Source organism: Neoarius graeffei, chromosome 24 (genome assembly GCF_027579695.1).
Source record: "Neoarius graeffei isolate fNeoGra1 chromosome 24, fNeoGra1.pri, whole genome shotgun sequence".
Classification (NCBI taxonomy): Eukaryota; Metazoa; Chordata; class Actinopteri; order Siluriformes; family Ariidae; genus Neoarius; species Neoarius graeffei.
Window position 1 is genome coordinate 58,581,634 of NC_083592.1, and position 16,534 is coordinate 58,598,167.

Sequence of the window (16,534 nt, forward strand, 5' to 3'; positions counted from 1 at the left end):
TGGTGGCAGTAAGTGTGGGAAGTCCTGGGGACGCTGTAGTTCCGGCTGTGGTGTATATGGGCGATCAGCAAAATGGCTTGAAAAGTGATCCTCAAGTTTCTTAATCAGTGGCCGTGTTTCCTTTGAGAGTGATGTATAGTTGTTCATCAGACGGAATTCTTCTTCAGCATTGCATTGTTCACTGGCCAAGTTTATTTGGGTTGCTTTGGCTTCAAAGAATTCATTCTTCAACTTAATGCGATGTTTTCTCACTTCTTTGGCAAGGGCCTTCTTCTCTGATGGATCTTTCTCATGATGATGTTTCGCCAGGAGCTCTTGGTATTCCAGGTTTGTCCAGGGTTTCGCAGTTTCCCCTTTCACTATCTGCGGAATTGTTTCTTTTGATGCTTCCTGAATGAAATTACTCATCAGCTCTTCAACATGATCTATAGTTAAAGGTTGTGGGTCAACTGGTAGTATCGAATCCAATTTAGCACTATATAGGGTTTGGATATAGGGGTCATCTCGAAGGCGTCGTAAGTCCGGGAAATGCTTTGCAGGTTGTTTGCTACTATTGATGAAGACTTTGCGTTTCCCCCCCAGTGAAAATTTAGACTTTCTCACATTTTCCCTAAACTGACACGGTGTGTTTTGGGGTCGAGACACTCACAGGACTGCACTTTGTTGGTCCAACCCCACACCAAAACTCCTGAGGCTCCGTTTACAACAAATTCCAGTTAACGCCATGAGAAGACTGAGTGAGGAAAAGACAAAACCCCATCAGAAAGGGTGTGTGTGAGAGAGAGAGATTAGAGCACTTCATTTTATCCAAACGTACTGTTTTATAGAATTTCTTGTGAGAGTGTCAGGTTAGTGTGAGCATTACACCATGTCCTTTATGTTGAAATGATTACAACAAAAGATTTGTGTGGTTTATCATCAGTTTATTAATCAGTCTATATTTTTGAAACAAACATTTAACACTTTTTTTTTTAAACTTTTCACATACAGTAAACTTTTCATGACAGTTTTATGTTTTACAGAAACGAATCTGAGACACAGTCGGGTCGTTCTTCAGTAACAGAATCACAGTCACAGTAAAGTGTGGGAACTTTTTTAGTTTCAGTTCTCAAGAGAACAGAATGAAATATAAAGTTCACACTGTATGGGGTCTTTTTGATCCTAAAAAAGCAGCTCTGTTTAACTCTGAATGCAAACTCTTTGCTGAGGAAAGAAAAAAGTCAGTAGCGGAATTACATCAGAAAAAAAACTGAACTTTCATTTCTGAAAATTCAAACCCAGATTTCTCTGCAGTAATGCTGCTGTAACTGGGGTGATGATTTTTAAACCTGGTTTTCAGTCCATTTCGTCATGGATTCCACACTTTAGTGACGTCACTGAGCTGATGAGTTAAAGCGACCTGAATCATTTCATAATTCTGGCCTCTCTGCTGAAGAACTGTCCAGGTGTGTTATGGATTATTTTCGCCAAACAGAGATTGTATGTTTTAAACTGCCTGGCTCTGAGTGTAACGTCACACAATTATTTTCATTTATATTATTTATATGAATTCATTTGGCAGATTAATCATTTTAATAAAAAGTGACGGATCTCCATCTGTGCTGAAGTGACCTGACAACCTGCTGGCCACGTGCAGTCAATTTACATGCGTTTTTAAAAAATAAATTACAATAAAAAAAAAAAAAAGCAACAAAAATAGTAACAACAACAACAGGTTCATGTATTTAACAGTAATCAATATTATTATTAAAACTCAATAAAACTAAGCACATAATACAGTTCACATCAGTGTGGTGTCGTCCTGATACACTTACAGATGTGTCCTGATGTGTTTTAGTTCACAGACCCGGCGCTGGTGTGAGTCGGAGCTGTGGCCTGTTTCGACTCGTTCATCTTATCCAAACCAAACAGCAGGTCGAGCTGTGAGATCGGCCTCAGACACACACTGTCCTCTGTCCTACACACACACACACACACTTTGTGATGCATTTCCATTAACTTAGCCCAAAAGAAAAATGTTATATATAAGAACATAAATTGTGCCTCATATTTTGTTCTCATTTCTCTTCATCTTTTTATCCTCCTTTTATGGTTTTGAGAATTAATTCACTGTGAATTCTTTAGTAAACACACTCGGGGTAAAATGAGCTTCAATCTGTTTCTGTGATAATTCAAGAATCTGTCAGGTTGTATGGATTACTTTATAAAATACTTTATTTTGAAATATATTGACTGAAATAAATAAATATATATATATATATATATATATATATATATATATATATATATACACACACACACACACACACACGGAAGAGGAAAGTGTGAGCCGTACTCATCTTCGTCCTGTTGGAGTCGGAGCTGCTGTGTGATTCGTTTGATCTGCTGTTTGCGTGTGAAATCTCTGACTCTGTACAGAGCAGCGTCGCGACACACCTCTCTCAGATCACTGCCTGAGAACCCCTCCGTCTGCTCGGCGATCTCCAGCAGATTCACTGCCGGACTCAGCTAACACACACACACACAAAGCAGTGTTACCTGCTTACTGTAATTAATTTGGATTTTAAAGATCTGCACTTGTGACTTTTATTCACATTATTTAAAAATATATTTCTGCACTTTTTATCATCCAGATCAGTAAAACCATCCTGAGGAACTGACGGAGCTGCAGCTGAAACACTAAAGCCTTCACTGAAACCTGACGGAGTCTGGTTTAAAATATTCTTCTGAAAGAACAGTTACGTTTTCTCCAGAGAGGATGAGGTGAAGGATCTCCTTCCTCTGAGCCACATTCTGCAAACAGGAAGAAAACAGAAATTAAAATAAATTAATAAAAGCAATAATTAATTTATCAGTCTGTATGGAGCTGCTCCATCTGTTCATTTATCCATCACTTCATCCATCATCATTCTGTCCATCTTTCTATCCACTCATAGGTTTATTAACCCACTGATCCATCATTCTCTCCATCTACCCATCCTGTCTCTGTCTATCCGTCCCGTCCCTCCCCTGTCCCGTCCCGTCTCTCTACCCGTTTTGTGAGCATTCTGGTTTATATATAAATAATAAACACGCCCTCACAGGAAGTCCCACATGGAAGGCTGCTGGCATTCGGCGCCGGATTGCCGTGTCCACGTCCTGCGGCCTGTTAGTGGCCCCCATCACCATCACCTGTAAAAAACACACCTACGTTTACAATCCACAGAAAACGTGTGCAACTGATTAACACCTAAAAACTAATGATACAAATGTGGCTCTGCGTCTGCACACGGAGAGACGTCTGTAAATTAACTGTATTTTGGAAAAAACCTCTAGATTCTATAGGAAAGTCTGATCTGGATCAGTGTGAGCAGGCAGTTTAAACACAACGTGCGCTAAACACTAACAGTCTCATAGTACAACTTTACACTGCATGAGCTCAGCGGTGTTTTAAGATTCTTCCTCATCACACTGTAGCGGATTATCACAATGAAACCTCGTCTGAATTCTCACACAGACGGTCTGATAACGGGTCTCCACATTATACGATGAACAGCCTCTAACGGTAGACCTGGGATTAAAAAAAACTCCTCTCAGATTGTGCAGAAAGTAAACACGCATTCCTGTGGTAATAAGGAGATGTTTTCTGTCTATTAGTCTGTTTCTCCATCACCGTTACTGGCCCATGAGATCACCGTCCTCCTCATCAGAAATTCCTCTCACAGAACTTGGGGACGAAACTGGCTGCTGGGTTAAACTCATTACCAAAGAATTCTTTTACGGTGTGGTTTTTTTCTGCGACGGTAAAACTGTACAGAGTAAAGCGAGTTTCAGATACACTGACCAACAGCCTTACAGTAAATTAATCACAGAGTGGCTTCAGAATGCAAGGACAATGAACAAGCCAAGAAATACAAAACTTCAGAACACTGATGGAGTGCTCGTTTCTTTTTATTGTTTTTTTTATTATTTAATTGCCAATAGTGAGCAAAGTCAGGGAAAAGGTTATAAATAATCCACATGCCCAAAACAAATGTTTGAGAGATCCATATACATGTACAGTGTGTGTGTGTGTGTGTGTGTGTGTGTGTATAAACCTGAGTGTCGGGCCCCGTCTCCAACCCGTCCCACAGGCTCATAAACTGAGCTTTCATTATGGCCGTGGCCTCGTGATCCAAACTGGAGCGACACCTCAGAAACGAGTCTAACACCAGAGACCAATTCAAAAACACCAACAGAGACAAATGAAAGAACGCCAACGTTTGAGCTGCTGTTTATAATCACAGGTCCATCACCTTACAACACGCATCAGCAGATTTTAACACCAAAAGAACACACACACACACACACATTAAATGTCCAGCAGGACGTCGTGGTTCCTGTCTGAGTCATTATTAACATTCAGACCCAACAAGCCACTCACCAATTTCATCGATGAAGATGATGCAGGGCTGCAGCTTCACAGCCAATGAGAAGACGGCAGCTGTGAGCTTCTCCGACTCGCCGTACCACTTATCGGTCAGAGTGGAGGCCTGGAGGTTGATGAAGTGACAGCCCGAGGCTTTGGCTGCTGCCTTGGCGATTAAAGTTTTCCCACAGCCGGGTGGGCCGTAGAACAGCACACCTGAGGAAGAGTGTGTGTGTGTGTTAGTCTGCATCGCAAGACAACAGCAGGGTTTAGTCGGTTTAGAAGCTCCTTCATTCTAACTAAACCCCAACATTCACCATCACGACGCTGACGTTCACCATCAAAACACAGACAGACATCATCATCTCCAAAAAACATCAGTGTCTCCATCATCACGTGTGTGCGTGCGTGTTTTGTACCTCTGGGTGGCTGGAAAAGTTTAGATCCACGGAACAGGTGACGTTTCTGGAAAGGCAGGATGACGGACTCCTGCAGCTCAGTGATGATGTCATCAAGACCAGCAACGTCTCTCCACGTCACCTTTATAAATATTAAAAGGCACACAACACACCATTCACTAAAACTCGCACAGAACGTAATAAATGTGTAATAAATAAACCTGGATGCACAGGAGTTCATTCAGCCATGTTTATTGTTTACTGTTGTTTTATCAGAAACTGAGAGAAGATGAAGGTGAAATGAAGAGCGTGAGGAAGGTTCATCTGGATTTTACCTTCATACTGTGAGGCTCAACCAGGTGAGCAGCGATGTTCATCTCATACTCATTCAGACTCACTCCCTCCACCCCGAGCCTCTTCATCATCTGCTCAGCCTGAGAGGAAGAAAGGAGAGATAAAAGAAAAAAAGGAAGTTAGAATACCAACAATCTCCACTAAACCCTCCCTGAATCTTAGTCAATCACCAAACCCCCACCAAATCTCACCAAACCCCCACCAAATCTCACCAAACCCCCACCAAACTTCACCAAACCCCCACCAAACTTCACCAAACCCCCACCAAATCTCACCAAACCCCCACCAAATCTCACCAAACCCCCACCAAATCTCACCACACGCATGTGCGGTCCATAGCTGTAGCGCTGCTGTATCACACAGTAATGCAGTTGGTCAAGATGCTCTCAATCACGCAGCTGTAGAAGTTGCTTTATTTTTGTATTACACTACCCATTTTACACTATGTTTACCTTTATTTTGTACTATACTGGGTGTTTTTTTTTGCTTTTTTTTTTTAATTTATTTTATTTTTTTGCTTCTATTTTGCATTATATTGCCTTTACTTTGTACAACCCCAATTCAAAAAAAGTTGGGACAAAGTACAAATTGTAAATAAAAGGCAAGGCAAGTTTATTTATATAGCACATTTCATACACAATGGCAGTTCAATGTGCTTTACAGAAGTAAAAACAAAAACAGTAAACAACAGAGAAATAAAATTACATAAAATAATTTTATTTTTATTCTAAAACAATTAATTAAAAGAATTAAAAGAATTAAAAGAAAATAATAAGAATTAAACAATAGTAGAAATAAAATAATAAAATGCCAAAAAGAAAAAGGAGAAAAAGAAACCAGCAGAATAAAATAGAATAAAGTTAAAGTAAATTTAAAACATGCAGAGAAAGTAAAGATTATAAAAAATGTAAAAATATTATTAATTATTTAACAGAAAGCATCTGAAAACAGCTTGGTCTTTAACCTAGATTTGAAGCTGCCAACAGCAAGAGCATTTTTGATGTCCTCTGGCAGTTGGTTCCATAGCTGTACTGCATAGTAGCTAAAAGCTGCTTCACCACACTTTGTTTTAACAACAGGTTTTAATAGTAAATTTTTCTGCTGCGATCTGGTAGATCTGATTGGGTTAGGCCGCTGCAACATATCAGAGAGGTAATTGGGCCCTGTACCATTTAGAGATTTGTACACCAGCAGCAATGCTTTAAAGTCAATTCTGTAGCTTACTGGAAGCCAGTGAAGGGACCTTAGAATTGGAGTAATGTGCTCTGTTCTTTTTGTTCGTGTGAGAACCCTCGCCGCTGCATTTTGAACCAGCTGAAGTCGTTTGATGGTCTTTTTTGGCAGGCCTGTGAAAAGGCCATTGCAGTAATCAACCCTACTAGAGATGAAGGCATGTATTAGTTTTTCCAGATCATTTTTTGACATAAGTCCTCTTAGTTTGGAAATGTTTTTTAGGTGATAAAATGCCGTTTTAGTGATTGCTTTCATGTGACTGTCAAAGTTTAGCTCGCTGTCAATGAAACCACCAAGATTTTTAACCATTTCTTTAGTTTTAATCCCTTTTGTGTCAAGAATAGTGGTAATCCTGAGTCTTTCATCTTTTTTTCCAAATAGAATTACTTGTTTTATCTGTGTTCAGCTGAAGAAAATTTTGTGACATCCAGCTATTGATTTGATCGATACACTGGTAGAGACATTCAAGGGGGGCATAATCATTAGGTGATAGAGCAAAATAAATTTGGGAATCAAATCAAATCAAGTTTATTTGTATCGCGCTTTTAACAATAAACATTGTCGCAAAGCAGCTTTACAGAATTTGAACGACTTAAAACATGAGCTAATTTTATCCCTAATCTATCCCCAATGAGCAAGCCTGTGGCGACGGTGGCAAGGAAAAACTCCCTCAGACGACATGAGGAAGAAACCTCGAGAGGAACCAGACTCAAAAGGGAACCCATCCTCATTTGGGCAACAACAGACAGCCTGACTATAATATTAACAGTTTTAACAGGTATAACCCTCAACTGTCCTCATGGGGCCGTCCTTCACAGGAGTGGGGCGATAAAACTCCGACCAGACACAGGGCACCAGGACGGATCAAGCAGGTCCGAGGGGCAGAAGAGGCCAGCATCCCAACCCCAGGACCAACATGCAACTCAGAGGGACAGATGGGGGGGGGGGTATCATCTGCATAGCAGTGATACAAAATTGAATTTTTATTGATAATTTGTCCAAGTGGGAGCATATAAAGGTTGAAAAGTAATGGTCCAAGAATCGACCCCTGGGGGACACCACAGGTCACGGGCATTGATGTTGAGGAACAATTTCCCAGGGTAACAAAGAAGCTTCTATCTTTTAAGTATGATTTTAACCAATTGATAACTTTACCAGTCAATCCAACCCAGTGTTCAAGTCGATATAGCAGTATGTTGTGATCAACAGTATCAAAAGCTGCACTGAGGTCCAGTAATACCAGGACCGATGTTTTGCCTGCATCAGTATTAAGACGCATGTTATTTATAACTTTAATCAGCGCTGTTTCAGTGCTATGATTGGCACGAAATCCTGACTGAAAATTATCAAAACGGCTGTTTGATATCAAGAAGGCAGTTAATTGATTGAAGACAATTTTTTCCAGGATTTTCCCGATGAATGATAGATTTGATATTGGCCTGTAATTATTTAACAATGAAAGATCCAGATTATTTTTTTTAAGAAGGGGCTTTACAACAGCTTTTTTCAGGGACGCAGGAACAATGCCAGTCTCTAGGGATGTATTTATAATTTGAAGCACATCTGTAATTATAAGATGAAGAACAGACTTAAAAAAGTTGGTGGGCAGAATGTCCAGTTCAGATGTTGAGGAACTGAGATTTTGTACATTTTTTTCAAGAGTCTCATAATCAATCAAACAAAATTCTGACATTGTGTTAAAGTTATCTATCTGTGTCATTGGTGATTGCAGTTTTTCAATTTTTTGCAACTGAGATATATTATGAGAAATATTCTGCCATATTTTATCAATTTTACCTTTGAAAAAGGATGCAAACTCATTGCATTTATTAACTGAGAGAAGTTCAGGTGCTAATTGTGGTGGGGGATTGGTTAGCTTCTCTACTGTTGAAAATAGCACACGGGCATTGTTCATATTCCTGCTGATGATGTTGGAGAAGAAAGACCGTCTTGCTTTACGAATTTCATAATTATAATTACAAATCATCTCTTTATGGATTTGATAATGGATGTGAAGGTTAGATTTGCGCCATTTTCTTTCAGTCTTTCTACATTCTCTCTTTAGCAGTTTAACAGCCGGGTACTGCTTCCATGGTGCTTTCTGCTTATCATTGACTCTTTTAATTTTGAATGGAGCAATATCATCCATAATTTGGGTCATATTTAAGTTAAAAAATTCCAGTAAATCATCTACAGAGTCTGACATTTTGGTTGAGTTCTGAGAGAGAGCTTGCTCAAAAAGAACACGTGTTGTCGTTTATGACTCTCCTACCTATAGTCGTTGAGCTGTTCTGAATGTGAGGAGACATAGAAACATCAAAGAAAACACAGAAATGATCAGATAAGGCCAGGTCAACAACAGTATAAGAAACAGTAAGACCCTTTGTGACGACGAGGTCAAGAGTATGACCACGAGAGTGGGTCGGTCCCTGTACATGTTGTACTAGGTTGAAGTTGTCAATAATTGCAAATAGTTCTTTGGCATAAATGTTATCAGGATTATCTACATGCAAGTTAGAATCCCCAGATATAATAAGACAATCAAACTCTAAGCAAATGACTGACAACAGTTCACCAAACTCTTCAAGAAAGACTTTGGCTGAATGTCTCGGAGGCCTGTAAATAGTTAATAATAATAATATGTTAGGAGAGCATGTAACAAGTGCACATAAGTGTTCAAAGGATGTAAAATCACCAAGTGAGGATTGTTTACATTGAAAAGAGACTTTGAATATATTTGCGATCCCTCCACCTTTCCCTTGTCGGGTAACATCCCAAAAATTAAAATTTGGGGGAGCTGCTTCAATAAGGGTGGTAGCACTATTTGCTTGATCCAGCCAGGTTTCAGTTAGAAGCAAAAAATCAAGATTGTGTTTACAAATAAGATCATTAATTAAAAATGACTTGTTTAAAAGTGATCTAATGTTCAGAAGAGCTAGCTTTACAGAAATTCTAGAAGCAATATTTGGTTGTGCATTCTGATGCTGTTTTAAAACAGGAAGGAGATTAGATTGGTTCACCCCCAGGGTTAAATGTGCTCTATGTTTTCTGTTTCTTATCAACACAGGAATAGTGTCAACATCGGGTCCCAGATTTTTTTCAACACTACATCCATTTTCAGGGACCCAGAGTACATCAAACAAGACTCTCTAAATGTTCCATTTGGTTTGAGGGTGAAAGGATTGGAGATGACATGTATCTTTTGGATGGTGAAAAAGATTTGTAGCCAGCTGAAAGTCCTGGACGAACACAATTTTGATGAACTGGGTACACTGCTTGTCGCGACAGATTTGGGCTGGAAAAGGAAAGTGTAGCCATTGGGAGCAGTTTTTTCATGCTATTTGGGAAATCCATCCGAGGAGAAGTGGAGTCGTCTGTCCTTGAATGTTGGGAGGCCTGCAAGTCAGATGTTTGTGTGTCCTTGATGACGACTTGCAAAGATGATTGTTTAGGCTTTGTAACTATGTCAGTCTGCGACATCTTATCAACTGTTTTCCTCGGTGCTGGCTGAGAAAAGATTGCAAGTTTGTAGTGGTCTGCTAAGACTTTGGCTCCAATCCAGCTGAGTTCAGTGCTATTTGGCTTGTAAAATTCTTTGCGATTCCAAAAAAGGTTAAAATTGTCTATGAAATTCATACCAAATTAAGAACAAGTTTTTCCAAGCCAGGTGTTAAGACTGAAGAGTCGAGAAAAAGCAAAACTTCCTCTCGCTGGGAGTGGGCCACTGATAAAAGATTGAATTCCAGTTTTATAGAGCTCAGAAAAAAGTTTTCTGAAATCATCTTGGACAAACAGCTGTTCTCTGAAAACATCATTTGCTCCCACATGCACAACAATACGTTTAATAGTTTTATGCTCAGACACGAGTTTCAAAATGCTGTCTTTGGTGTCAGAGATGGATGCATTTGGAAGACAACAAATAATCATCTCATAACCTTTTAATTGTCTTACAGTGGAATCACCAAGAACAAGGGTTGTGGGATCAGGTGGTGTTACGAGCTGCTTTTTGCCTCTTCTCACAGCTCTTCGATCTTGGTGTGATCTCTTTTTACTATGTGTTTGTCTGCTTGACAAATCCTCTTCCACATCCCTGAGGCATTCAAATTTGTTCTGAAGCCTTATGGGCTGTGGATTTTCCATAGGATTGTAGATCCTATTGTAATTTGTAGAACGAGCTGGTGTTGAAGTAATTACTCTTCTGTTTTTGGGCTTAGCACCCATCATTTGCCAGTTTTCAGTACTCACAGGTTGAGTTATGAATTCTTCCACTTGGTCTGCAATGTCCTCAGTCTGTCGGAGTGCAATCTCTGCATTCTCAGCCACTGTTTCAGTACTCCTTTCCTGAGATATCGCTTTTAATTCGTCCGTCTTTGGCAGAGCATTAATCTTTGATTCCAGAATAGAAATCCTCTGTTCTAATTCCATGCATTTTTTTGCAGGATTTTTTGCTTCCTGGCATTAAAAAAAAAAAAAAAATAGTGGAAATTAAATTAAAATTAAATTAAAAGCTTATAAAGATGAAAAATAAAAAAATAAATAATAAAATAGTGGAAATTCAATGAGAAAGTAAAGTATAGAAATAAAGATTAAGAAAGCAGGAGCAAAGCAAAGAAGCGTCCTACTCGCTTGAGTAGGAGCAGAAAAACAAAACAAAACAAAAAAAAGCGGAATGCAATGATGTGGAAGTTTCAAAATTCCATATTTTATTCAGAATAGAACATAGATGACATATCAAATGTTTAAACTGAGAAAATGTATCATTTAAAGAGAAAAATTAGGTGATTTTAAATTTCATGACAACAACACATCTCAAAAAAGTTGGGACAAGGCCATGTTTCCCACTGTGAGACATCCCCTTTTCTCTTTACAACAGTCTGTAAACGTCTGGGGACTGAGGAGACAAGTTGCTCAAGTTTAGGGATAGGAATGTTAACCCATTCTTGTCTAATGTAGGATTCTAGTTGCTCAACTGTCTTAGGTCTTTTTTGTCGTATCTTCCGTTTTATGATGCGCAAAATGTTTTCTATGGGTGAAAGATCTGGACTGCAGGCTGGCCAGTTCAGTACCCGGACCCTTCTTCTACGCAGCCATGATGCTGTAATTGATGCAGTATGTGGTTTGGCATTGTCATGTTGGAAAATGCAAGGTCTACCCTGAAAGAGACGTCGTCTGGATGGGAGCATATGTTGCTCTAGAACCTGGATATACCTTTCAGCATTGATGGTGTCTTTCCAGACGTGTAAGCTGCCCATGCCACACGCACTAATGCAACCCCATACCATCAGAGATGCAGGCTTCTGAACTGAGCGCTGATAACAACTCGGGTCGTCCTTCTCCTCTTTAGTCCGATTGACACGGCGTCCCTGATTTCCATAAAGAACTTCAAATTTTGATTCGTCTGACCACAGAACAGTTTTCCACTTTGCCACAGTCCATTTTAAATGAGCCTTGGCCCAGAGAAGACGTCTGCGCTTCTGGATCGTGTTTAGATACGGCTTCTTCTTTGAACTATAGAGTTTTAGCTGGCAACGGCGGATGGCACGGTGAATTGTGTTCACAGATAATGTTCTCTGGAAATATTCCTGAGCCCATTTTGTGATTTCCAATACAGAAGCATGCCTGTATGTGATGCAGTGCCGTCTAAGGGCCCGAAGATCATGGGCACCCAGTATGGTTTTCCGGCCTTGACCCTTACGCACAGAGATTCTTCCAGATTCTCTGAATCTTTTGATGATATTATGCACTGTAGATGATGATATGTTCAAACTCTTTGCAATTTTACACTGTCGAACTCCTTTCTGATATTGCTCCACTATTTGTCGGCGCAGAATTAGGGGGATTGGTGATCCTCTTCCCATCTTTACTTCTGAGAGCCGCTGCCACTCCAAGATGCTCTTTTTATACCCAGTCATGTTAATGACCTATTGCCAATTGACCTAATGAGTTGCAATTTGGTCCTCCAGCTGTTCCTTTTTTGGGCAATTCCATGTAAATGTCAACCTCACCATGCAAAAATAAAGCAACATGTAATACATCAAAACCACTCCCAGAGATCTCACCTAGGCCTGTATTTTACAGATGTGAATAAGTTGAACCAATTTGTAACCAACCTAATATGTCACTGTCGGTCTTTCTTTCTTATAATGTAAAACCCAAGCTAAAATCAACTTTGATCATGTACAATTCTATATTATTGCCACAAGCCACAGAAATGTATGCTAAAATCCACAACACAGCAAAACAATAGCCATCCTAAATATTATTTAAGAACTTTGATAGTTTTAGCTGATATTTAGAGAGTTTTTCAAAGGGTTATGGTGGTTAAATTGCTGATTTTCTAAACATATGCCATGTCTATTTCAGACGCGTCACATCCATAACGGAATTTCGTCACATCCATAACGCTGACTTTTCCTTCCGAAACTCTGCATGAAATACAAAATATTTTAAACAAAGATTTTTTAATATTCACCTTGGACCCCTCTATCAAATGGATATCTCCATTTCGACATTAGGTTTACAATTTCACAGAGTTTGATAAAAATGTACAGTCACCCAAGAAAAGTGATACTTTTTCTGTCACATCCATAACGCATCTTTTATTGGCGTTTCCTGGCATGCCCTAGATGTACTATGGGAATTGTTCTTGTTCTATCACTTCTCCAGTATGGTACAGCCTTAAAATATGCAACACCTGTTTAAATACTGGGAGACAATAAAACATGCACTGGGTCATTTGTTGCCATTTTGAGTTCAAGTGTCACGTCCATAACGCTGGAATTGCTCTTTTGTACCTTTAACTTTTCCAGCCTCTTATTGCCCCTGTCCCAACTTTTTTGAGATGTGTTGCTGTCATGAAATTTCAAATGAGCCAATATTTGGCATGAAATTTCAAAATGTCTCACTTTCGACATTTGATATGTTGTCTATGTTCTATTGTGAATACAATATCAGTTTTTGAGATTTGTAAATTATTGCATTCCGTTTTTATTTACAATTTGTACTTTGTCCCAACTTTTTTGGAATCGGGGTTGTATATCTTTCGCCTATTTATTTACTTGTAATTGGCATTCATGGTGGACAGCAAACTGAGAATTTCATTGTGCAAGAGGACATGTCCTTACTGTGCATATGACAATAAGCACTTTGAACTTGAACCAAACCCCCATCAAACCTCACCAAACACCCAACAAACATCACCAAATCTCATGAAACCATCAAACCTCACCAAACCCCCATCAAACCTCACCAAACCCCCATCAAACCTCGCCAACCCCATCTAACCTCGCCAACCCCCCAACAAACCTCACCAAATCTTACCAAACCCCCATCTAACCTCACCAACCCCCCAAACCCCCATCTAACCTCACCAAATCTTACCAACCCCCCATCAAACCTCACCAAACCCCCATCAAATCCAAATCATACTTTATCTAAAAATATTAGAGCAAGCTGAACCCCATCAAACCTCATGGAAGCCCATAAAATCTACCATCACATTAAACCTCACAAAACCCTACTATTCTCCATTAAACCCCACCCAAGCTCATCAAACTTTTTAAAAAATTTATCAAACACTGTCCAACTCAATCAAACCTCCTGAAACACCACCGAACCCCCAATGAGACACCACCCAATTCCATCAACTCCATTTAAGTCCCATGAAATTTAATTTAACCTTTCACAAACCCCCTTAAATCCACCCAACCCCGTTAAACACCACCCCATCCCACCACCCCTCTCTAAACACCAGCCAAACTCAACTCAACAATTCTCATGGAACCAAACAACTCCATCAAACCTCTGTAGAACCCCAAAAATCTGACAAAAACAGCTTTAAACCTCACAACCTGGCTATTCTCCACCAAACTGCTGTAAAACCCAATCAAACCACACCCAACTCCACTAAACCCCACTGCGTGTTGAGAACATCAGCAGTGTCGGCAGTACCCTCTTCTTGGCATCTGACTTCTGTCTCTGTGTAGGGTCCAGCGCCTCCACCACCCATCTGATGCTGTAGTACGTCGCCGCTCCAAAGATGGTGAGTCTCACCAACATGCCCACCACCTCATTACGACTCAGAGGGCGCAGCAGGGCGTGCCGGGGGATGTCCATCAACATCTCAGCTCCGCCCACAACATCAGCTCATTGATGAAGAACCACAGAGGAGAATCGGTTCTACCTGTGAGGGGGATGGAGGGTTTAACCTTTACAGTCTACATAAAAATGACAAACCTAAATATTATAAATCTACAACACCAACAGGCCCTGTGTAATAGAACATAAAACAAATTAAAATATGATTAAACCCACATAAACACTGCAACTGACAGAGCGGTACATCACGCACCATTATCTTTTTTACTGTCTATTTATATACATACATTTTATATTTATTCATTAATTCATTTTATTTACTTTATTTTGTCCAATTCACTGATTTTTACCTCCTGTAAGCCAAATGTGACTCACAAATAGAAGCAATAGTTGAATTTTGAGTTGAATAGTTGAGATATTAGCTCATTATACTGCTGTTATTATTATTATTATTATTATTATAATAAAAACACACCCTGAAAAACAAATGGCCTCATTGTATTTCATATCCTTGTTTTTAAATATGATAAAATTATTTTAAATGATCTTAATGTAAGTTATTCTCAATCAACACAATTTCTCTAAAAATTAAAAATTATTATAAACGTTACTGAGGAATAAAAGGTGGGGGGATTTACAGTTAAATATTAAAACATAGCGTCCCCAAACAACAGTCTGTACTTAGATTTGCTTCTTAATAAAAATATAAACTTGAGAGAAAAACAAAATCAAAATCTATTTGCCAATCACATTGTCGTGTTGTGATTATTTCCCACCTGTTCTCCGGTATAACCAACTAACATGCGTATCAAGGCCTGTTTAGACCAGAGAACGGGTGGGTAAACAAGACCTCTGGCTAGTTAGTGATTAATAGCTCACTTTATGTCCTTAAACTAGCAATGTCTCTTAGCGACATTAACATTTAATAAAACGCAAATATTATTTAATATTTATGCAAAAACTGCAGCAAACAGAGAGCGCTGTAATAATTCCAAAATTAAAACTTACGATTTCAAAACATCACACAGCAACTTCCGCATCTCGTGTAACAGCATCAGCGCTCCGTGTAGAAAGAAGGCTTTTTGTTAGTGGTTCCTAGATTACTTTCCATACAGAGCGATTTAGTAGATTTTTTTTAAATTAAAATAAATCTCATTTCATCTCATTATCTGTAGCCGCTTTATCCTTCTACAGGGTCGCAGGCGAGCTGAAGCCTATCCCAGCTGACTACGGGTGAAAGGCGGGGTTCACCCTGGACAAGTCGCCAGGTCATCACAGGGCTGACACATAGACACAGACAACCATTCACACTCACATTCACACCTACGCTCAATTTAGAGTCAACACAAATATTCCATCAGGGTTCTTTTAAATTCCGCAAGAGAACATTTGCAGTTAAGGTTCTGGATGTCCTGCGTTTGATCTCAGTTGATAGTTTCTCTCACGGTTCTCTTCAGTAAACTGTGTGTTCGATGTTCTTCATGGCAAGAACCTCAAAAGCCGCATAGCAAGTAGGACAGACACATCTATAACTGAACATATTTATCTAGAACCCAACACGCATCAACACCACACTTCTAAATTCTAGAGCCTAGAAAGCATCATTCACAAAACAATGCACACATTAGAACCCAACAACTGTCAAACACGGATCACAAGCATGCATTTGGAGCCTTGCAAACTTCTCAGGAATCCGAAACATCATCATCTTGAGCACAACATGTATCTAGAACCTAAGCGCATCATTCACAAATTGATGCATGCATCTACAAACTTGCATATATGATCAATGCACATCTAGAACCCAACACACAAGTGTCAGAAACCACACTGAATTCTAACATCTCATCTCATTGTCTGTAGCCGCTTTATCCTGTTCTACAGGGTCGCAGGCGAGCTGAAGCCTATCCCAGCTGACTACGGGTGAAAGGCGGGGTTCACCCTGGACAAGTCGCCAGGTCATCACAGGGCTGACACATAGACACAGACAACCATTCACACTCACATTCACACCTACGCTCAATTTAGAGTCAACACAAATATTCCATCAGGGTTCTTTTAAATT

The 16,534-nt window shown here is 39.5% G+C and overlaps 1 protein-coding gene across 1 annotated transcript; it reads right to left on the reverse strand.

Annotated features, from left to right (window-relative positions):
• Window positions 1-902: 902 nt before the first annotated feature.
• On the reverse strand, window positions 903-15,562 carry atad1a (ATPase family AAA domain containing 1a). The gene is made up of 10 exons (XM_060906830.1): window positions 15,478-15,562; window positions 14,323-14,554; window positions 5,121-5,219; window positions 4,807-4,927; window positions 4,403-4,603; window positions 4,077-4,183; window positions 3,082-3,171; window positions 2,743-2,793; window positions 2,336-2,508; window positions 903-1,957 (listed from the first exon to the last, which is right to left on the reverse strand). Exons 2-10 carry the CDS (start codon window positions 14,491-14,493, stop codon window positions 1,834-1,836), a joined length of 1,137 nt encoding a protein of 378 aa, XP_060762813.1. The 5' UTR covers window positions 14,494-14,554; window positions 15,478-15,562; the 3' UTR covers window positions 903-1,833.
• Window positions 15,563-16,534: the final 972 nt, after the last annotated feature.